Below are 18,500 nucleotides of genomic sequence, written 5' to 3' on the forward strand. Positions count from 1 at the left end.
GGGTTCCACCTGCCACTCGTGCACTAACCTCATACGCCACCACTTAAAGACAGCCCATTGAGCTTCGAAGTTAGAAAGAAAAGTTCATGAACTGGCTGAATTGCACAGTGTGAAACTGGACAATCTGGAATTAATTTTAGCTTCCATGTTTCATCAAACCGTGGGGTCAAAGGCCGGTGCTGCCTTTCACGGGCTTCCTTTGTATTCACAAGCACGAGGTCACCTTCAAAGAGGTGCGGTCAGCGTGTGATGTACAACACCTGCTGTGCTTGTTTTAATAGCCTATGACGTTGCTCCTTCTATAATAGTAATCGGGCACATATGGGGCACCGACCACTGACTTTTTTCACCTTTCACATTTTCATCGGTGAGGAGGGAGGAATGTTTCTCAGTTCATGGCTGAAAACTCTCATGTTCAAAAATACTTTCCAAAACACACTTTTTTTTTTAATTTTGAAGAGTACATTTTAATTTCCGACATGATGTTTGCTGCATGTTTGACGTGCCAGGCCAGCTGGGCTGGGACTCTTGAAGCCAAAGCTCAGTTCTCCTCTCGCCCACCTCTATCTGTAGCGGCTCGACCACACCCCCTTCCTGAGAAAGCTCGGCTCGTTTTGGGCTCGAGGTTCCAAGAGTACCTCGAGCCGAGCCAGTCATCTTCGTCCCCTTCCTTTGCACCCGGATATGCCTTCTCGGCCCCAGCACTCCTCCGTCTTCTCCCGGAGCACCTCTCCAGCCTCCGCCCATCCCTGCACCCCCCCCCCCCCTCCCAGCCACCCCGCACCTGTGCGTCTCACACCTCCAGGGGCGGGGCCGTGAGCTTGGATTCCCACAGGCTGGGCCGGCACAGGTGAGGCCCCGCCCGCACCGAGGTGAGAATAAAGCAGCGTCTCACGGGCCGGAAGAGCAGCCGGGATCACATCTGGCAGTCCGAGGAGAACAGCTGCATTCCGCCCCTGAAGCTGACGGCGCTGCACCATGTGGGGCCTCCTCCTGTCCTGCGCGCTGCTCGTCATCCACGGCACCGCCGCCGACATGTAAGTGCAGCCTGGAGTGCAGGTCAGAGTCCAGCGAGGGGGGCTCCCCTCCAGACCGCGCACCTCGCTGCGGTTCCGGGCACCCCCAGCCAGCCACAACACTTCATGTACACGACATCCCTGTGATACACTGCCCTGGGTACCACCTCCCCGCCACGCGCACCTCCATCCTGACCTGCTAACCTGTTCCGCGCCACGCGCACCTCCATCCTGACTTGTTGAACTCTTCTGCGCCACGCGCACCTCCATCCTGACCTGTTAACCTGTTCCGCGCCACGCGCACCTCCATCCTGACCTGTTAACCTCTTCTGCGCCACGCGCACCTCCATCCTGACCTGTTTACCTCCACCGCGCCACGCGCACCTCCATCCTGACTTGGGTACCACCTCCCCGTCACGCGCACCTCTATCCTGACCTGTTTACCTCCTCCGCACCACGCGCACCTTCATCATGACCTGTTCACCTCTTCCACGCCACGAGCACCTATATCGTGCCCTGGGTACCACCTCCCCACCACGCGCACCTCCATCCTGACCTGTTGACCTCTTCCCCACCACGCGCACCTCCATCCTGACCTGTTGACCTCCTTAGCGCCACGCGCACCTCAATCCTGCCCCGGGCACCTCCTCTCCGCCGTAGGCACCGCGCTGCGCCCTGTCGTGGGGTCCTCCCTCCAGGCCCTGTGCGCATCCTGTCCCAGGCACCCCTGTCCCACCAGTGCGCCTCCACCCTGCCCCAGGCACCCCTGTCCCACCAGTGCGCCTCCACCCTGCCCCAGGCACCCCTGTCCCACCAGTGCGCCTCCACCCTGCCCCAAGCGCCTCCACCATGCCCCAGGCGCCCCTGTCCCACCACGCGCACCCGCCCTGCCCCAGGCACCCACGCCCCTCCACCCTGCCCTAGGCACCCCTAGGCACCCCTGTCCCACCACGCGCACCCGCTCTTCCCCAGGAACCCCTGTCACACCTGTGCGCCTTCACCCTGTCCCAGGCACCCCTGTCCCACCACGCGCACCCGCCCTGCCCCAGGCACCCCTGCTCCACCAGTGCCCCTCCACCCTGCCCAGGCACCCCTGCTCCACCAGTGCCCCTCCACCCTGCCCAGGCACCCCTGCTCCACAAGTGCCCCTCCACCCTGCCCTAGGCTCCCCTGTCCCACCTGTGCGCCTCCACCCTTCCCTTGTCTGCTGTCTCGAGCTCTCATTCCCGCGCCCCTGTACCCTGCCTCAGGGACCCTTGTCCCACCCTGTGCCCCCCCTCCCGCCTAAGGACCTCCGTCCACCCTGTGCCCCCAATCCTGGCCCATGCACTTCAGTAGTCTTTTGCTCCCCATCCTTCTCTGGGCACTCCACGGCTGTCCTTGGCACTCCTGCCAGGGTGCCTCCAAGGGCAGCTCCTGGGGAATCCTTCCTGCCATGGGCACCCCACCCTGTCCTGCCCTACGCACTTCACCTCTAGCCTGCCCTACGCACTTCACCTCTAGCCTGCCCTGTGCACTTCAGTGCTCCCCAATGCTGCTCCTTCCTGAGCTGTGTGAGGGCCTCGTGCCCGCGCCCCGCCTCCCAGCTCTGTGCACTTTCCAGTGGCGCTTCCATCCTGCCACAGCCATCACCACCCTCCCTTCTGCGCATGCGTCATGCCCTGTGCGTCTTCAGCTTATCCACGGTGCCCATCCAGCCCTGTACCCTTCCCTGCTGTCTGAAGCAGCCCCACCCTGACCCTCAAGACTCCCCGCAGGACCTCCTGCTGTGGCACTACTCGTGTCCATACAGCTCTGCTGATGCACCTCAGTCTGTGCCAGCAGCTGCCTCCGCCATCTTGGCCCTGGGATTGGCATCTCTTCCACTGGACTTTCATTTTTCAGCTTTTTCACTGGGCACTGAAGGCATTTGGGTCCAGATTTAATAAGCACTTGCGTTGTCCTTGCGTCACCCAAGAACACGAGTGCGTAAGTGACATTTACAAGCCGCACATGTCGACACTTGTGTGGCCTTGCGTCACTTTCCACCGCAAAGCAGCACAAGGCAGCACCTGGCGGTATCCTGTGTCGGAGACGGGTTACAAGGTTGGCCAACTCCCTGGGTTCACGTCCACCTGTGTATTTTGATAATAACCCAGAATTACTAAACTCAGTGGGCCTCATTTATGAGGCTGTGCGTCACTTTTACGCCGCCGGTGCGTCACTTTTTGTGACGCACCAATGGCGTAAAAAATGCGCCTTGTTGCCCCATATTTACAAAGTGACGCATCTAGGTAGATGCGTCACTTTGTAAACCCCTGCGCCACATTATACCTGCGCCAGGTATAATGTATGCAAGGGGGGCGTATTGACGCAAGGAAGGGTCGTAGAAGTGACGCAGTGAAATCTATGAGATTTCACTGCGCCACTTCTAGGACACAAATACGTCAAAATCTTGCGCCTGCCTCACAGCAGGCATAAGACTGACGCAGGCCCTTTCACATGGGGCTTGCCCCATGTGAAAGGACGCATTGCTGGAGTTGCGTCACTTTTGTGACACACTCCAGCAACGTGTCACTTTTGCGATTACAGATACTTCAGAAATACTGACGTATCTGTAACTCCTTGTGACATGATGCGTCATACATTAAATATGACGCATCAGGTATGTCTCAAGGAGGGCGCAGTGAAAAGTGACGCATCGCTGCTTTCACGTAGCGATGCAGCAATGCGTCATTTCTCATAAATGAGGCCCAGTAGATCTGGGGTTGTGCAAAAACAGTGCACCTCCTCGAACCTGGAGTCAGGAGAAGAAATATCCTATTTTCCCATTGTTACTTCCAATTTGCATGTGTGCTGCATTCTGTAGTACACACACACACGAAGGAATAAGCCTGTAAATATTGTGCTTTTTGTGCAGGAAGGTATGCAAAACACACAGAGGAAGCAACATAAAGATATTTCCGTCCATCATCTTTTCGTGTTGCATTTTCACCCTAAGTGGGAAGGATATGCCCAGACGTGGTCCCGCCTGCCCGAAACCGGTCCTAGGATGCTTGATTCCAGTCCAGGGAAGATATGGCTTGGCAGTTCGGGCTGGACTGTTCCCATGAGGCACAGGGTCAAGACTGATTTGCATATGGCTATGTCTGAATTGGGGTGGCATGGTGAGCAAAATAATGATGTATTGATCTTTTTGTGTTGCATTTTCACCCTAAGTGGGAAGGGTATGCCCAGACGTGGCTACGCCACTGGAGTCAAACTATCCTGGCTGATGAGGGCTGAAAGCCCGAATCCGGACCTAGGATGCTTGATTCCGGTCCAGGGAAGACATGGCTTGGCAGTTCGGTCTAGACTGTTCCCATGAGGCACAGGGTCAAGACTAATTTGCATATGGCTATGTCTGAACTGGGGTGGCGTGGTGAGCAAAATAAAGATGGATTAAAACCAGATCTGTGACTGGGGGTGACTGACAATGTTCAACATTCCGTCCACCATCTTTTTGAGTTGCATTCTCCTTGTTACACCAGTGTCAGGTAGACACATAATTTTGGCACAAACCCAGGTGTACAGACTTTAGCAAATCTGAGTTTATGTCATAAAACATGGATAGATGCAAGCGAACACCCATTCTTCACCCATGTAACAAAATAATTTTTGGCATTTACTAAACTCAGATAGTCCACTATCTTTGGTTTAGGAATTTAAAAGTAAATCAAGGCAGTGTAAAGTGCTGCCTTGATTTACTTTGCATTGCACAGGTGGTACTTGGCATTACACGGGTGGAACATTAGCATCCCACACACCCGCCCATGTATTTTGACCCAATCCCAGTTTTACAAAGAATTGTAAACAAAGACTGGGAACGCAAGCCAGCCCTGGCAATTATGTTGGACCGGCCCGGGGGAGGAAGGGAATGGAGGGGAGTGCTGGTAGGAAACACCCAAACACTGCGGCTGCACTTTTGTTACAGGGGGCCGCTATAGCAGCACTGCTGAAAAACTGACCCCCCAGTAGCAAAAGCGCCCCCCACCGGTCCAAAACCGGCCTCCATCCTTCTGGCTCACCAGGAAACAGCCCTCGTTTTCGCTAAAATGGTGTGCCTACCCGACAGTCGTAGTGAGAAAAAAATATCTTTATTTCTCCTTGTTACTTCCCCTTTGTATGCGTGCTGCGTCCTGCACAACCCATAGAAAGAGTAATATGCCGCTAATGATTGTTTTTGTGCACACGTGTCCCTTCCTGCACGAAAACAATTCGAGCTATAATGCAGTGCAAGGTGCAAGGGTGGCTGCGATGGCACTAGGCATCACACAGTGCACCATCGCAAGGAGAGAGCAGAAATACAGGGGCCCAAATTTATCATAGTGTTGTGTCGCCCTGGCGCCATGCAAGGGTGTTCAAGGGCGACGCAACACTAAAGTCAGACTGATCAAGTCGCCCTGCATGGCTTGATGAATCGGGAGTAACGCACGGCAGCGAAAACTGCTGCTTTGTCTTACTCTGCCCCAGGGAGGCTTTCCAAGGGTGGAACGTGGGTGTTTCCATGCATCTACCTTTGGATTTTGGTGCATTCCCAGATTTAACATTAGTGGTTGACCTCGGGAATGCGTCAACCTGCTGCACCTCCATACTTAACAAGGATACATCTCTTTTTTGGGCCAGATGTATCAAGATACACTTTTGAGATTCTCAAATAGCGATTTTTAAGGAATCGCAATTTGAGAATTGCAAAATGGTATGTATGTAGAAATTCGCTATTTTTTAGCGATTTCTTAAAATTTCTTAATTGCGATTAGCAAATTGCTAATCGCAATTAAGGAATAATTTCCCATTCATTTCTATGGGCCAGGAGGCCCATAGGAATGAATGTGAAATTATTCTCAATTTGCGATTCGCAATTTGCTAATCGTAAATTGAGAATAATTTCAAGTGTGCAGGGGTGTCCAAAGGACACCCTGTTGCACCCCTGAAATAAGCATGGGTGCACATGTGGTGCACATGTATGTGCATCACGTGGCACTTTGAAAAATGCAAAAATTTTCATTTTTCAAGAAATTCGCAAATTACCATCAACTTGAAGTTGGTGGTAATTTGCGATTCCTTATGAACAATTAGCAATTTTTTTTGCATCATACATTGCATTTAAGGAATCTCAAATTTTGCGATTCCTTATTTTGCACTGAAATTTGCTATATACATACCATTTGCTCAAATGAGTTCGCAAACGCCGAAATTCTGCGAATTTCAACGTTTGCGAACCCATTTGAGCTTCATACATCTGGCCCTTTATCTCTTCTTCTTGTTTCCTCTTTCTCCGTGTGCTGCATTCTGCAGCACTCGTAGAAAGAGAAAAAGTCCTCTGAGGATTGTTTAGCGCAGGAATGTGCCCTTCCTGCTCCGAAAAGAATCCTGCCTACAATGCAGGCACCGGTCCACAGTGGTGCAAGTGTGGCTGCGTTGGGCTACGGCAGCACATTGTGCGACAGGGCAAGGAAAAGACAGCAACGTGCTGTATAATGTTAAATACAGCGCATTCCTGCCCCTTTCCCTTTCACTCAGTGCAGCAAGGTGGCTCGCTGGGCTGCACTGCTGGAAAATATGATAACTCTGGGCCTGAATATCTTTGTAAATATGAGCATTTCTGCTCTCTTCTGTCTTGCAATGCGGCACAGCAAGTTGTGTGAAATAATAGTAAATAGAAGGAGCCTCATTTATGAGCCCTTGCGTCACTTTTACGCCGCCAGTGCATCACTTTTTGTGACGCACCTATGGCGTAAAAAATGTGCCTTGTTGCGCCATATTTACAAAGTAATGCATCTAGGTAGATGCGTCACTTTGTAAACCCCTGCACCACATTATACCTGCACCAGGTATAATGTATGCAAGGGGGGCGTATTGGCGCAAGAAAGGGTCGTAGAAGTGACGCAGTGAAATCTATGAGATTTCACTGCGCCACTTTTAGGACACAAATGCGTCAATTTCTTACGCCTGCCTCACAGCAGGCGTAAGACTGACACAGGTACTTTCACATGGGGCTTGCCCCATGTGAAAGGACACATTGCTGGAGTTGCGTCACTTTTGTGACACACTCCAGCAATGCGTCACTTTTGCGCCATTCAGATACGTCAGAAAAACTGACGTATCTGTAACTCCTTGCGACATGATGCGTCATACAGTAAATATGACGCATCAGGAATGTCGCAAGGAGGGCGCACTGAGAAGTGACGCTTCGCTGCTTTCACGCAGCGATGCGTCACTTCTCATAAATGAGGCCCAAGATGTTTGGCCGGCTGACAGTAGGAAGAGAGGCAGCTACACCCTTGTAGGCTTTTTAAGTTTTTTCTCTAAATCTTTTCCCCTATGTTACCTAATGGTATATTTAATTTAAGCTAATGTCTTATCTATGTAAAAACACTACATGGGCACAGCATTATGGGAAACATCCTTTACAACGCAACTTTTACCACGCAGTGCCTTTACAACGCAACTTTTACAACGCAAACCATTACAACGCATTGCGCTGGGGGGCGCTCTAGGATAGGGAATAGGTTTAATTTACTGTCCAACGCCTTCCCTACTATCCACGGGGACTGGAGTTGGAATAGTAAATTAAACTATTCACTATCCACGCCCCATAGCACTATGCGTTGTAATGGTAAGCGTTGTAAAAACCGCGTTGTAAAAGCATGCGATGTAAAAGCATGCGTTGTAATGTCATACATCCCAGCATTATTAGCATTTTCTCAAGCTCAGTAATCATTGCCTATGCAGGAGCGAGGGAGTGCACTGCAGACATCTCAGCAAAAATTCCCCACTGCATTCTGGTAAAAGAAGTTTGTGATTATTTCAGTAAGGTGCAGGTACCATCAGGGTGTGTTTGTGTACACTACTGCATGTGTGTTTTTGAGTGATTGCCCTTCTCCAGCAGGGAGTAGCAGGTCTCTGTAGGGGTGCTTGAAATGATGCTTGTGTTTCATTGGGCCAGTGCCACTCCAAAGTGGACTGTGCATCCCAGGGGTCGTCAGGCTAATCACTGTAGAAGGAGCTTAAACAATGCAAGTGGGACAGGAGCACACAGCTGGCACTGCAGCACAACTTCCCTATTGCATTCTGGTAAATGCAGTCCATGATAAGTTCTCTAACTCACGACGAGTAAAGAAGCATTGGCCATCAGGTGGTGCAGCAAGTGATGGGATTTCTGTGCATTACTGGAGATGTGTGTTTTTGGGTGATTGCCCTTATGCAGGAGGAAGCAGCAGGTCCATTGCATATGCACCTATGTGTTGTAAAGCGCTCTGAAAACCACTGAACCTGGTACGCAATTCACAAAACAATGCAAAGTGTAACAGATACAAAATACAAAAAGAGCTTTTTACAATCTACCAGTTGCCCCCCACCATATGCATAGGCATTATGTAGGCTTTTGAACTACAGTGGGGCACCATTCACAGGGTAACAAGACAAAATATCGACGTCAAAATATAGAATGGACAAAATATCGAAAGGACAGAATATAGTGGTGAAAAATATCGAATTGAAGGTAATTTAATATTGAATAGTAACGCTTTCCCTACTGTTGCACTCTCTGGAGTGGGACTAGTAATTTTTACCCCCACGCTATCCAACACTTTCCCTACTGTTGCACTCTCTGGAGTGGGACTAGTAATTTTTAACCCTACGCTATCCAACGCTTTCCCTACTGTTGCACTCTCTGGAGTGGGACTAGTAATTTTTACCCCTACGCTATCCAACGCTTTCCATACTGTTGCACTCTCTGGAATGGGAATAGTAATTTTTACCCCTACGCTATCTAACACTTTCCCTACTGTTGCACTCTTTGGAGTGGGAATAGTAATTTTTACCCCTACGCTATCCAACGCTTTTCCTACTGTTGCACTCTCTGGAGTGGGAATAGTAATTCTTACCCCTACGCTATCCAACGTTTTCCCTACTGTTGCACTCTCTGGAGTAGGAATAGTAATTTTTATTCCAACGCTATCCAACGCTTTCCCTACTGTTGCACTCTCTGGAGTGGGACTAGTAATTTTTACCCCTACGCTATCCAACACTTTCCCTACTGTTGCACTCTTTTGAGTGGGAATAGTAATTTTTACCCCTACGCTATCCAATGCTTTCCCTACTGTTGCACTCTCTGGAGTAGGAATAGTAATTTTTATTCCAACGCTATCCAACGCTTTCCCTACTGTTGCACTCTCTGGAGTGGGAATAGTAATTTTTACCCCTACGCTATCCTACACTTTCCCTACTGTTGCACTCTCTGGAGTGGGAATAGTAATTTTTACCCTTACGCTATCCAACGCTTTCTCTACTGTTGCACTCACTGGAGTGGTAATAGTAAATGTTATATTTATTATTTCATTAATTTTAAATTACTTTTAAGACATTTAAAACAATTCGATATTTTGACTAACTATATTTTTTAAAACTATATTTTTGATTCGATATTTTTGTACTTACCTGTTTGTAGATAGGAATTCGATATTTTTGCATTCTATATTTTTTCTTCAATATTTTGGTAATTCTATATTAGTGAATTCCATATTATGTCAGTGATCCGTTCACAGTTACCTAGCTCACCCTCTGCCTATGGGTATAGGCTACGTGCCCAACATAGGTTTATTTTTATGGGTAGGTGGTAAATCCCATGAACAGGCCTGCTTGCGAAAGACATGCCTCTGAAAGGCTGGTGAGGCTGGGATAAGGTCAGTCTTGTAAGTCCCCTGTGGGTCAGTATCATGCCCTGTGCCCCTTCATCCTGTTCTATGCACCTCTCTGTTGTTTCTTGCCCCCATCTTATCCAGTGCACTTCACTTGTGCTCTGTGCACCTCCACGCTGACTTGTGTGACCTTGTACGACACCTCTGCTCTGTTTCATTCAGGCAAGCCTTTAACACCTCCAACCTGCCCTAGGTGTCTCCATCCTGTCCTGGAGGCCTCTACCCCGAGCCTGTCCTAATGTTGGCCTGAGGGCCTTGACTCTGTGCTGTACCCCTCTCTCCTAACAGGAACGCATCCATCCTGCCCCTCCACTCTTGTGTTTGTATATGTAAATGTGTTTGTATTTATATAGCGCCTTCTACCCAGAGGTCTCGTAGCGCTGTATTCATATCGCTGTGGAACCCTTCCTGGCTTTCCTGTGAAATGTCCACTCCTGGGCACCCCCAAGGTGAAGCCAGGCATCCAAGCGCTGCTGGGGCCATTGTGGAGATTAAGCAAGCTATTGCCCAGAGTAAAAGAGTGGGACCCATGATTAGACTAGGTCCGGGGAAATTGTGTCCAAGAGCCGCCGAGGCGGGAATTGAACCCTGGTCCCGGACCAGACCTCTGCATCAGGGTCTGCCGCTCTAACCATTGAGCCACGCTTCTCCATAGCCTCTTCTCTTGTCCGCAGCCCCTCTTGCTGCTGCACTACCTGTGTTCACACAGCTCTGAGGTTGCACCTCAACCCTTGCCTGCAGCACCATTCCTATTTCAGCCCTCAAACCAGTAGCGGCTCCTGGAGGGAGTGCCGTGGGGTGGTGGGGCGGGGTGAGGGAGGGGCAAATTACATTGCGAGCGCTGCAACGGCAAACCGGCGATGCAGTGCGCAATGAAATTCATTTTGTTTATTTATTTAGTTACTGAACTCCGTCTGGCCTTAATCTGGAGTTTACTACCCCCCGCCCTGCCCCACCCTGCCCTGCCCCACCGCCCGCGGCACTCCCTGCAGAAGCCGCTACTGCCTCGAACCCGCGTCTCTTTCAGTGCACCTCAGAGATGGACTAATCACTAATGAGTGAAAGTCATGTGTAATACCATTTCTTGCCCCCAGAGGGCACGCCTGGGCCGAGTTGTCCTATTCTAGCATGCAGAACCACTCTTCAGCATCTGCAGAGATCCTGAGTTCTGAATGCACTTTCCAAATGAAACGAGCATTGGCCAAGTTAATAAGTCTTGCCTCTCACATATATGAAGTACTTCCAAGTCATTACTACTTGTCCTCTTGTGTCAGAAGCACCAGTTTAAGATTTTCTAAAAAGCTACAATCCTTTAAGATATTATGAGATGTCCTTCTCAAGTAAGATGCATCTGCCTTCCACAAACTTACACTTTTCTAAATAAAATTTGCATACATGCTTTTGCTACTCAAATGTTTTGGGTTTGTTTTCTATTGGATAAATACATATTGTGAGAAAACAGGCCTATTTGCAGATGCCCCACCACACTTTTTGCCCCCATTTGGACTACTAAATGCTGGTTTTGACTCTGACAGTTCAGTGAAGCCTGCTAACCAGGCCCCAAGGCTAGCGCCCTCTCCCTAAAATAAATATGTGAAAATTGGCAACCCCATTTGACAAGGACTTTACCCCCTTATATGTCCCTAGTATATGGTACCAAGGGTACCTAGTGCAAGGGAGGTAAAGGGATCCACAGGGCTTGCAGCACTGTTTGTGCCACCTTGAGTGACCCACGTAAACTACTGACAGCATGCCTACCATGGCAGACTATAGGATCAGTGTAAACTGCTCCTTTTCGACTTTGCCATCACCATGTTTGTGGTAGTCAATGCACTGCATTTAATATCTGTTATACGCTCCTAAAGGCCTCCTGAGCCCCAGAGGCTCCTTATATTGATGGTGTGGGCATGTAAGTGCAAGATTAAATATCCATATAGTGGTCTTTACTATTAAAGTACACTAGAAGTGAAAGGTGGTCCATAGGATAAAATGGGCTTGCAACCGGGCAAACCCAGTGTCGCTAGCTCCATTATGGTACCACCCAAATATGTCATGTTTGGTGTCAAACAATGTGCCTTCTCACCCTGACATGAACCTTGAGTAGAGGGTGAAGTGGCATGCATCCAATGGCTACCTTAGTGGTTGCCCCATCTTTTCCGTGATCTGGCTGGCAGCCTGCACTTTCTGGCACCAAGACAGGAGTCTGACCTCCTTCCTGGCAGTGTGATCACTCCCTGGAGTCAGGAACAAATGCACGGGCAGAAAATAGGCCACACCTCCTCCCTCCCAGGAAGGCGAGTGACGTGGCACATGAAGGCGATGAGCTTCAAAGGCTACACCGCCTCTGATCAGAACTGACTCCAAAAGGAGAAAACAGCCCCCCAGGCACATTTGCATCGAGCAGGTGGGAAAATTAGTTAGTCAGGGGGTGTAGACCCTGTGAAAGCTAGCCACACCTCGAGAGTGGGCAGATCATTCTGTACACTAAAGGAGGGTTCTGCCATTTTTAGAAATGGCAGAATAGCTGATTCTGAGAAAAAAATGGTCATCTCAGGGGCAGGCTAGGTGTAGGGACAAGCTGATCCATTAGCTACTTGGTCTCTCACCCCTAACACTCCAAAATCTAGGATTTAAGGGACTCCCCTGACACCAAAACCTCAGTTCTGAACCAACCTGCATTGAAGAGGACAAAGGAGAGACCCGTGTCTGCGACAACAGAAGTTTGTCAAACGAAACCTAAAGAGGGATACTCTTTCTCTGTGGCAACACTCTTAGAACTGCTTGATCAAGATTTGTTCCAGGCTGAAGTTCAGTTTCCCCAGACAGAGGTACCCTTGACAGACCCTGAACCCTGACAGAGCCTGAATGAAGCACCCTCAGACTCACCTGGACTAGGGGCACTAGTCCCCGACAAACTACAGGCACAACAATGCGCATTATCCGATTGCTGAAAAGCCGAAACAGCCGGGGAAAAATACAGCTATGCATCGGCATGCGGCTCCCGAACCAAGCCATTATGAGGGAACGCCACATGTTCCCGACCCTGGACGAAATTGTGGCCGATGTCAACGGATCTCGGTGGTTTTAGAAATTGGACCTGAATGCTGGGTATCACCAACTGGTCCAGGAGGCAGAAAGCAGGTATATAACCACCTTCAGTGCACACCTTGGACTGCACCGCTATCGGTGCCTTAACTTTGGTATTTCATTAGCGTCCAACGTCTTACAAACTGGCATATGCAAGACTTTATCTGGGTTGCAGGCATCCTAAACGTTAGTGACGACATTCTAGTTCACTCCTCCACAGCAACCGAGCACCACAGACACCTCTGAGCCACTCTGAAGTGCTTCCAGAACCATGGCATCACGGTGCATAGAGAAAATATCTGTTCTTTCAGTTGACAATTGAATTCTTTAGGTACAAATTCAGCCTAAATGGAACACAGGTTGACCCTCGAAAATCACAGGCAATTAAACAGGTGCCCCCGCCCACAACCGTATCCAAAGTACAAAGTTTCCTCGGAATGGCCAAGTATTGTGGCTGATTCATTCTGGACCTGCCCACCCTTGCAGAACCATTCAGGGCTCTAACCCAGGCAGATGCCAAGTCGAAATGGAGTCACCAGGAAGAAGCGGCATTCCGATGGATTAAGGACGCACTCCTCGACAACACCACTTTGATGTACTTCGAACTGGACAAATGCACCAAACTGTTGGCTGATGCCAGCCCAGTTAGTTTCGGGGTGGTACTTGCTCAGGAACAGGAACCCAGGTGCTGGGAAGTGCTAGCATTCACCCACCGAGGCGCAATACTCCCTGATTGAGCGAGAGACCCTAGTGATTAAATGGGCGTGCAGGCACTTTCATCTTTACTTAAGTGTTCAGTCATTCAAGGTCGTAACTGACCACCAGCTGTTTGTTCCACTGTTCGGGGGTCAGCCTCACATCCAACCCTAAGAATTGAGCGGTGGGCCATCCAGCTGCAACAATACATGATAGATGTTGTCTACCGGCCTGGATCAAAAAATCTGGCCATCGTTCTCTTTTGCCACCCAGTGCCTTAGAACCACAAGTTGAGGGCCATGAAGCTGAGGCTATGGAGGCTTACGTCAATATGACCTCAAGTGCCAATTGTCCACAAGCCTTGACCCCGGATAACATCAAGGGCACCGCTGAAGCAGATCCAGTCCTCGGCAAGGTGCCCAGCGCTATCCAAAGCAGCACATGGCAGAACTTTCTACGAGATGCCAATGACTGGTCAGGGAAAGATCAGGTATGTCTCCCAAAGATGTGCAGAGTGAGGGATGTGTTCAGCATGACCCAGGAGGGAATCCTCCAGTGCAGATCCTGAAAAGACATCCAGGCAGCCCTGCAGCATCATGTAACACAAATACATTAATTTTGTATTCCAATATAGGAATTGTTAACAAAGCAATAAAATATGCCAAATTCAGTTTCTCATCTTTGAAATTATATCACAACATTGAAGAAGTAAATAGATTAAATTGTTTTATCTACTAAATTGAAGGCTTCGATACATTTTTCATTTAACCCCTTCCCCGCGGGGCTAATTCCCCCGCTGTGCTGGGGGGACGGGGGCGCGTGCATCGCCACGGTGCTCGTGACGAGCTGAGCTCGTAACGCAGCACGGTGGCGCTGTGCTCATGACAAGCTGAGCTCGTCATGACCACGCCCGTTTTAATTGAACGCTCAGCACAGCGGGGAAATTAGCCCCGCGTGTCAGCTCCGCGAGTGTCATGACGAGGTCAGCTCGTCATGAGCACAGCGGCACCGTGACTCATGACGAGCTGAGCTCTTCATGAGCACGCAAGAGGTTAAACATCCACCACCATTATCTTCATGAAAAATGTATAAAATGCAACTAATCTGCCTCCTTGCCGGATGGGCGTGCACAGAGCTCAAAGGATGCAGAACTCCATGTACCCCATGCTAGAGTGCGCGCACTGATGAGTGCAGTCGTTTGTTGTGCCCGCAACGCTTCAGCGGTGTAAACAAAAGCACTTGGCATAACAATAGGCCCTTTAGCCTTCATTTGTCATTCGATATGTGCATATGAGGTGTTTGATCTTAAAAAACACTTGTCCTCAGTTTACAAGTACTAAAGCCAGGGCCACTGGAATTATGGAGCCGGGATGACTAAATAATGCAGCAAAAAAAGAGAAATTATGCAGCATAATGCGGCACATTTTGTGATAGTATTACTTAATTATTTTGTCTTTTTCCACATGTAAATACTGGGGAATAATTTCACCTTATTAGGACAAATTACCTAAAGATGGCCAGTCAAGCTTTGTGAAGGGCTTTCCATGTGCAGGAGCACGTGTTGCCATGTTTTTAGTATGCTTGATATATTTCTAACCAATTGGAGTTTGGTTCCGTACTCAAAGTATATAGTCAGTTAGTTTTAGTTATGTAAGTTTTCCTCTACTTCGGTGGTGCATAGGATGGCAACCCTACTGAGCTGCTGGATTGATAAAATAGTAAATCAAGAATATGGATCCTGTGACACAAGATACACTCCAATCTTGCACTCCTTTCTTTTTCATCAGTGATAATGACATATGATACTGTTTTCAGATATAAAGAAGTCCCCTGATGAAGGGCTATATGCTTGAAATGCATTGGGCAAATAATGAATTGTTGAATATGAAGTAAAATATTCATATGAAAGTTTTGAAGAAATTGAAAAATCTTCGTTACCAATAAATGAAAAATGAAATCATGAATTAATTTGAATACATGGATTAATCACTGATGAAAAAGAAAGAAGTGCAAGGTTGGAGTGTATCTTGTGTCACAGGATCCATATTCTTGATTTAGTATGCTTGATCCATTTGAGCTAGAAGCAAGTTTTTAAAAACTTGTTTTGAATTCATAAAATCGGCTGGTAATGCATCTGATGATGGATTATGTGCCAAATGCTGCGAATCCATAATTATATGAAAAACACAGCGGCCGTAGAATCGCCTAATTCCAGTGGTCCTGACTATAGCCTGGCATTTCAAATGAGAGCGGCCCTGGAGAATGATGAGCATTTGGAATGCTCCGCGTGAGTGTATGTTGTGTGTTTTATGTTTGTGTGTGTTTGCCCATGTGCACGCTCATAAATGTGTGTATATATATATATATATATATACATATATGTATATATATATTTATATCAAAGCTCACGTGTAGAAACACACCTCACTCACGGGGATGCTGATCAGAAGCCTTTAATAACAAACAGCATGCTTCAAATAGCAGAGGAACCCAGGAAAAAGTCCATGAATGTCTTGTATCGTCTTTATGCGTCCTGACGCGTTTCGAAGGCTCCCGCCTTCTTCTTCAGAGGACGACGAATATTAACAGGACAAAAGCAGGAACCACTCCTTAAATCTAATGACACGCCTCTGGATAGGCTAAGAGTGGATGACACGCCTCTGGATAGGCAGGATAGTCACCGCAATGCCTTATGGAGCTAGTAGTCCCGCGTGGATTATCGCATATAGCGTCTTTATTACAAGGAGTCCTCCGCTGTAGTTTGAAAGGCGAATGATACTGAACCCCTCGCCAGCCAGGCAGCGTCACAGTGATAGAGCAGGGGGCAGATAAATAACCATACTCCCAACGAGCTGTATGCTTGCCATTTAGAGACACTTCCCAGGACGTCGCTTGGCGGTGCAAAGCGGATGCAGTTTCTGCTGCGCGGCTCACTTTCCAACAAATCGCTCGCACTCTTCCTGGCGGGTTCGGTAATGAATGGTGTTGGACCATTCTAACATCAAAGCTCACGTGTAGAAACACACCTCACTCACGGGGATGCTGATCAGAAGCCTTTAATAACAAACAGCATGCTTCAAATAGCAGAGGAACCCAGGAAAAAGTCCATGAATGTCTTGTATCGTCTTTATGCGTCCTGACGCGTTTCGAAGGCTCCCGCCTTCTTCTTCAGAGGACGACGAATATTAACAGGACAAAAGCAGGAACCACTCCTTAAATCCAATGACACGCCTCTGGATAGGCTAAGAGTGGATGACACGCCTCTGGATAGGCAGGATAGTCACCGCAATGCCTTATGGAGCTAGTAGTCCCGTGTGGATTATCGCATATAGCGTCTTTATTACAAGGAGTCCTCCGCTGTAGTTTGAAAGGCGAATGATACTGAACCCCTCGCCAGCCAGGCAGCGTCACAGTGATAGAGCAGGGGGCAGATAAATAACCATACTCCCAACGAGCTGTATGCTTGCCATTTAGAGACACTTCCCAGGACGTCGCTTGGCGGTGCAAAGCGGATGCAGTTTCTGCTGCGCGGCTCACTTTCCAACAAATCGCTCGCACTCTTCCTGGCGGGTTCGGTAATGAATGGTGTTGGACCATTCTAACATCAAAGCTCACGTGTAGAAACACACCTCACTCACGGGGATGCTGATCAGAAGCCTTTAATAACAAACAGCATGCTTCAAATAGCAGAGGAACCCAGGAAAAAGTCCATGAATGTCTTGTATCGTCTTTATGCGTCCTGACGCGTTTCGAAGGCTCCCGCCTTCTTCTTCAGAGGACGACGAATATTAACAGGACAAAAGCAGGAACCACTCCTTAAATCTAATGACACGCCTCTGGATAGGCTAAGAGTGGATGACACGCCTCTGGATAGGCAGGATAGTCACCGCAATGCCTTATGGAGCTAGTAGTCCCGCGTGGATTATCGCATATAGCGTCTTTATTACAAGGAGTCCTCCGCTGTAGTTTGAAAGGCGAATGATACTGAACCCCTCGCCAGCCAGGCAGCGTCACAGTGATAGAGCAGGGGGCAGATAAATAACCATACTCCCAACGAGCTGTATGCTTGCCATTTAGAGACACTTCCCAGGACGTCGCTTGGCGGTGCAAAGCGGATGCAGTTTCTGCTGCGCGGCTCACTTTCCAACAAATCGCTCGCACTCTTCCTGGCGGGTTCGGTAATGAATGGTGTTGGACCATTCTAACATCAAAGCTCACGTGTAGAAACACACCTCACTCACGGGGATGCTGATCAGAAGCCTTTAATAACAAACAGCATGCTTCAAATAGCAGAGGAACCCAGGAAAAAGTCCATGAATGTCTTGTATCGTCTTTATGCGTCCTGACGCGTTTCGAAGGCTCCCGCCTTCTTCTTCAGAGGACGACGAATATTAACAGGACAAAAGCAGGAACCACTCCTTAAATCTAATGACACGCCTCTGGATAGGCTAAGAGTGGATGACACGCCTCTGGATAGGCAGGATAGTCACCGCAATGCCTTATGGAGCTAGTAGTCCCGCGTGGATTATCGCATATAGCGTCTTTATTACAATTATATATTTATATATATATTTATGTGTGTGTGTGTATGTGAAAGGCCCTGAAATGCACCATCCCCACTAAGACACCTCTCGATCAGAAACCCTACAACAGGACTGACTAATCAAACTGTATGAACATGGTTTTAAAAAGAATGTAAACTTTGTGTGTATACAAACTAAAATGGTGTGCGCCCTGCCTCTTTTTATGTGCCTGTACACACAGGGGCCTATTTATGAGCAGGTTTGCGTTAGTCTTGCACCACACAACATGGGCGACGCAAACCTTACATGTGATTTATGAAGCCATACAAGGCCACTTTGAAAAGCCCTGAGGGGCTCCGTAAATCTGGAGTGAAGCAACGCAGCGCAAATCGATGTGTTGTGTTACTCTGACATGGGATGGCATTGCATGGGCAATCCGTGGGTGTTCCCACGCAACT

The 18,500-nt window shown here is 48.7% G+C and overlaps 1 protein-coding gene across 1 annotated transcript in view; it reads left to right on the top strand.

The window, feature by feature from the left end:
- The first annotated feature begins 904 nt into the window (after window positions 1-904).
- LOC144768004 (ovostatin-like) overlaps window positions 905-18,500 on the top strand; it is a 249,450-nt gene continuing 231,854 nt past the window's right edge. Inside the window, exon 1 of the mRNA XM_078651396.1 lies at window positions 905-1,037. Coding sequence (XP_078507522.1) covers window positions 979-1,037 — 59 coding nt within the window. The 5' untranslated portion in view covers window positions 905-978. The remainder of the gene's footprint in view (window positions 1,038-18,500) is intronic.

Source organism: Lissotriton helveticus, chromosome 7, assembly GCF_964261635.1.
Source record: "Lissotriton helveticus chromosome 7, aLisHel1.1, whole genome shotgun sequence".
Classification (NCBI taxonomy): domain Eukaryota; kingdom Metazoa; phylum Chordata; class Amphibia; order Caudata; family Salamandridae; genus Lissotriton; species Lissotriton helveticus.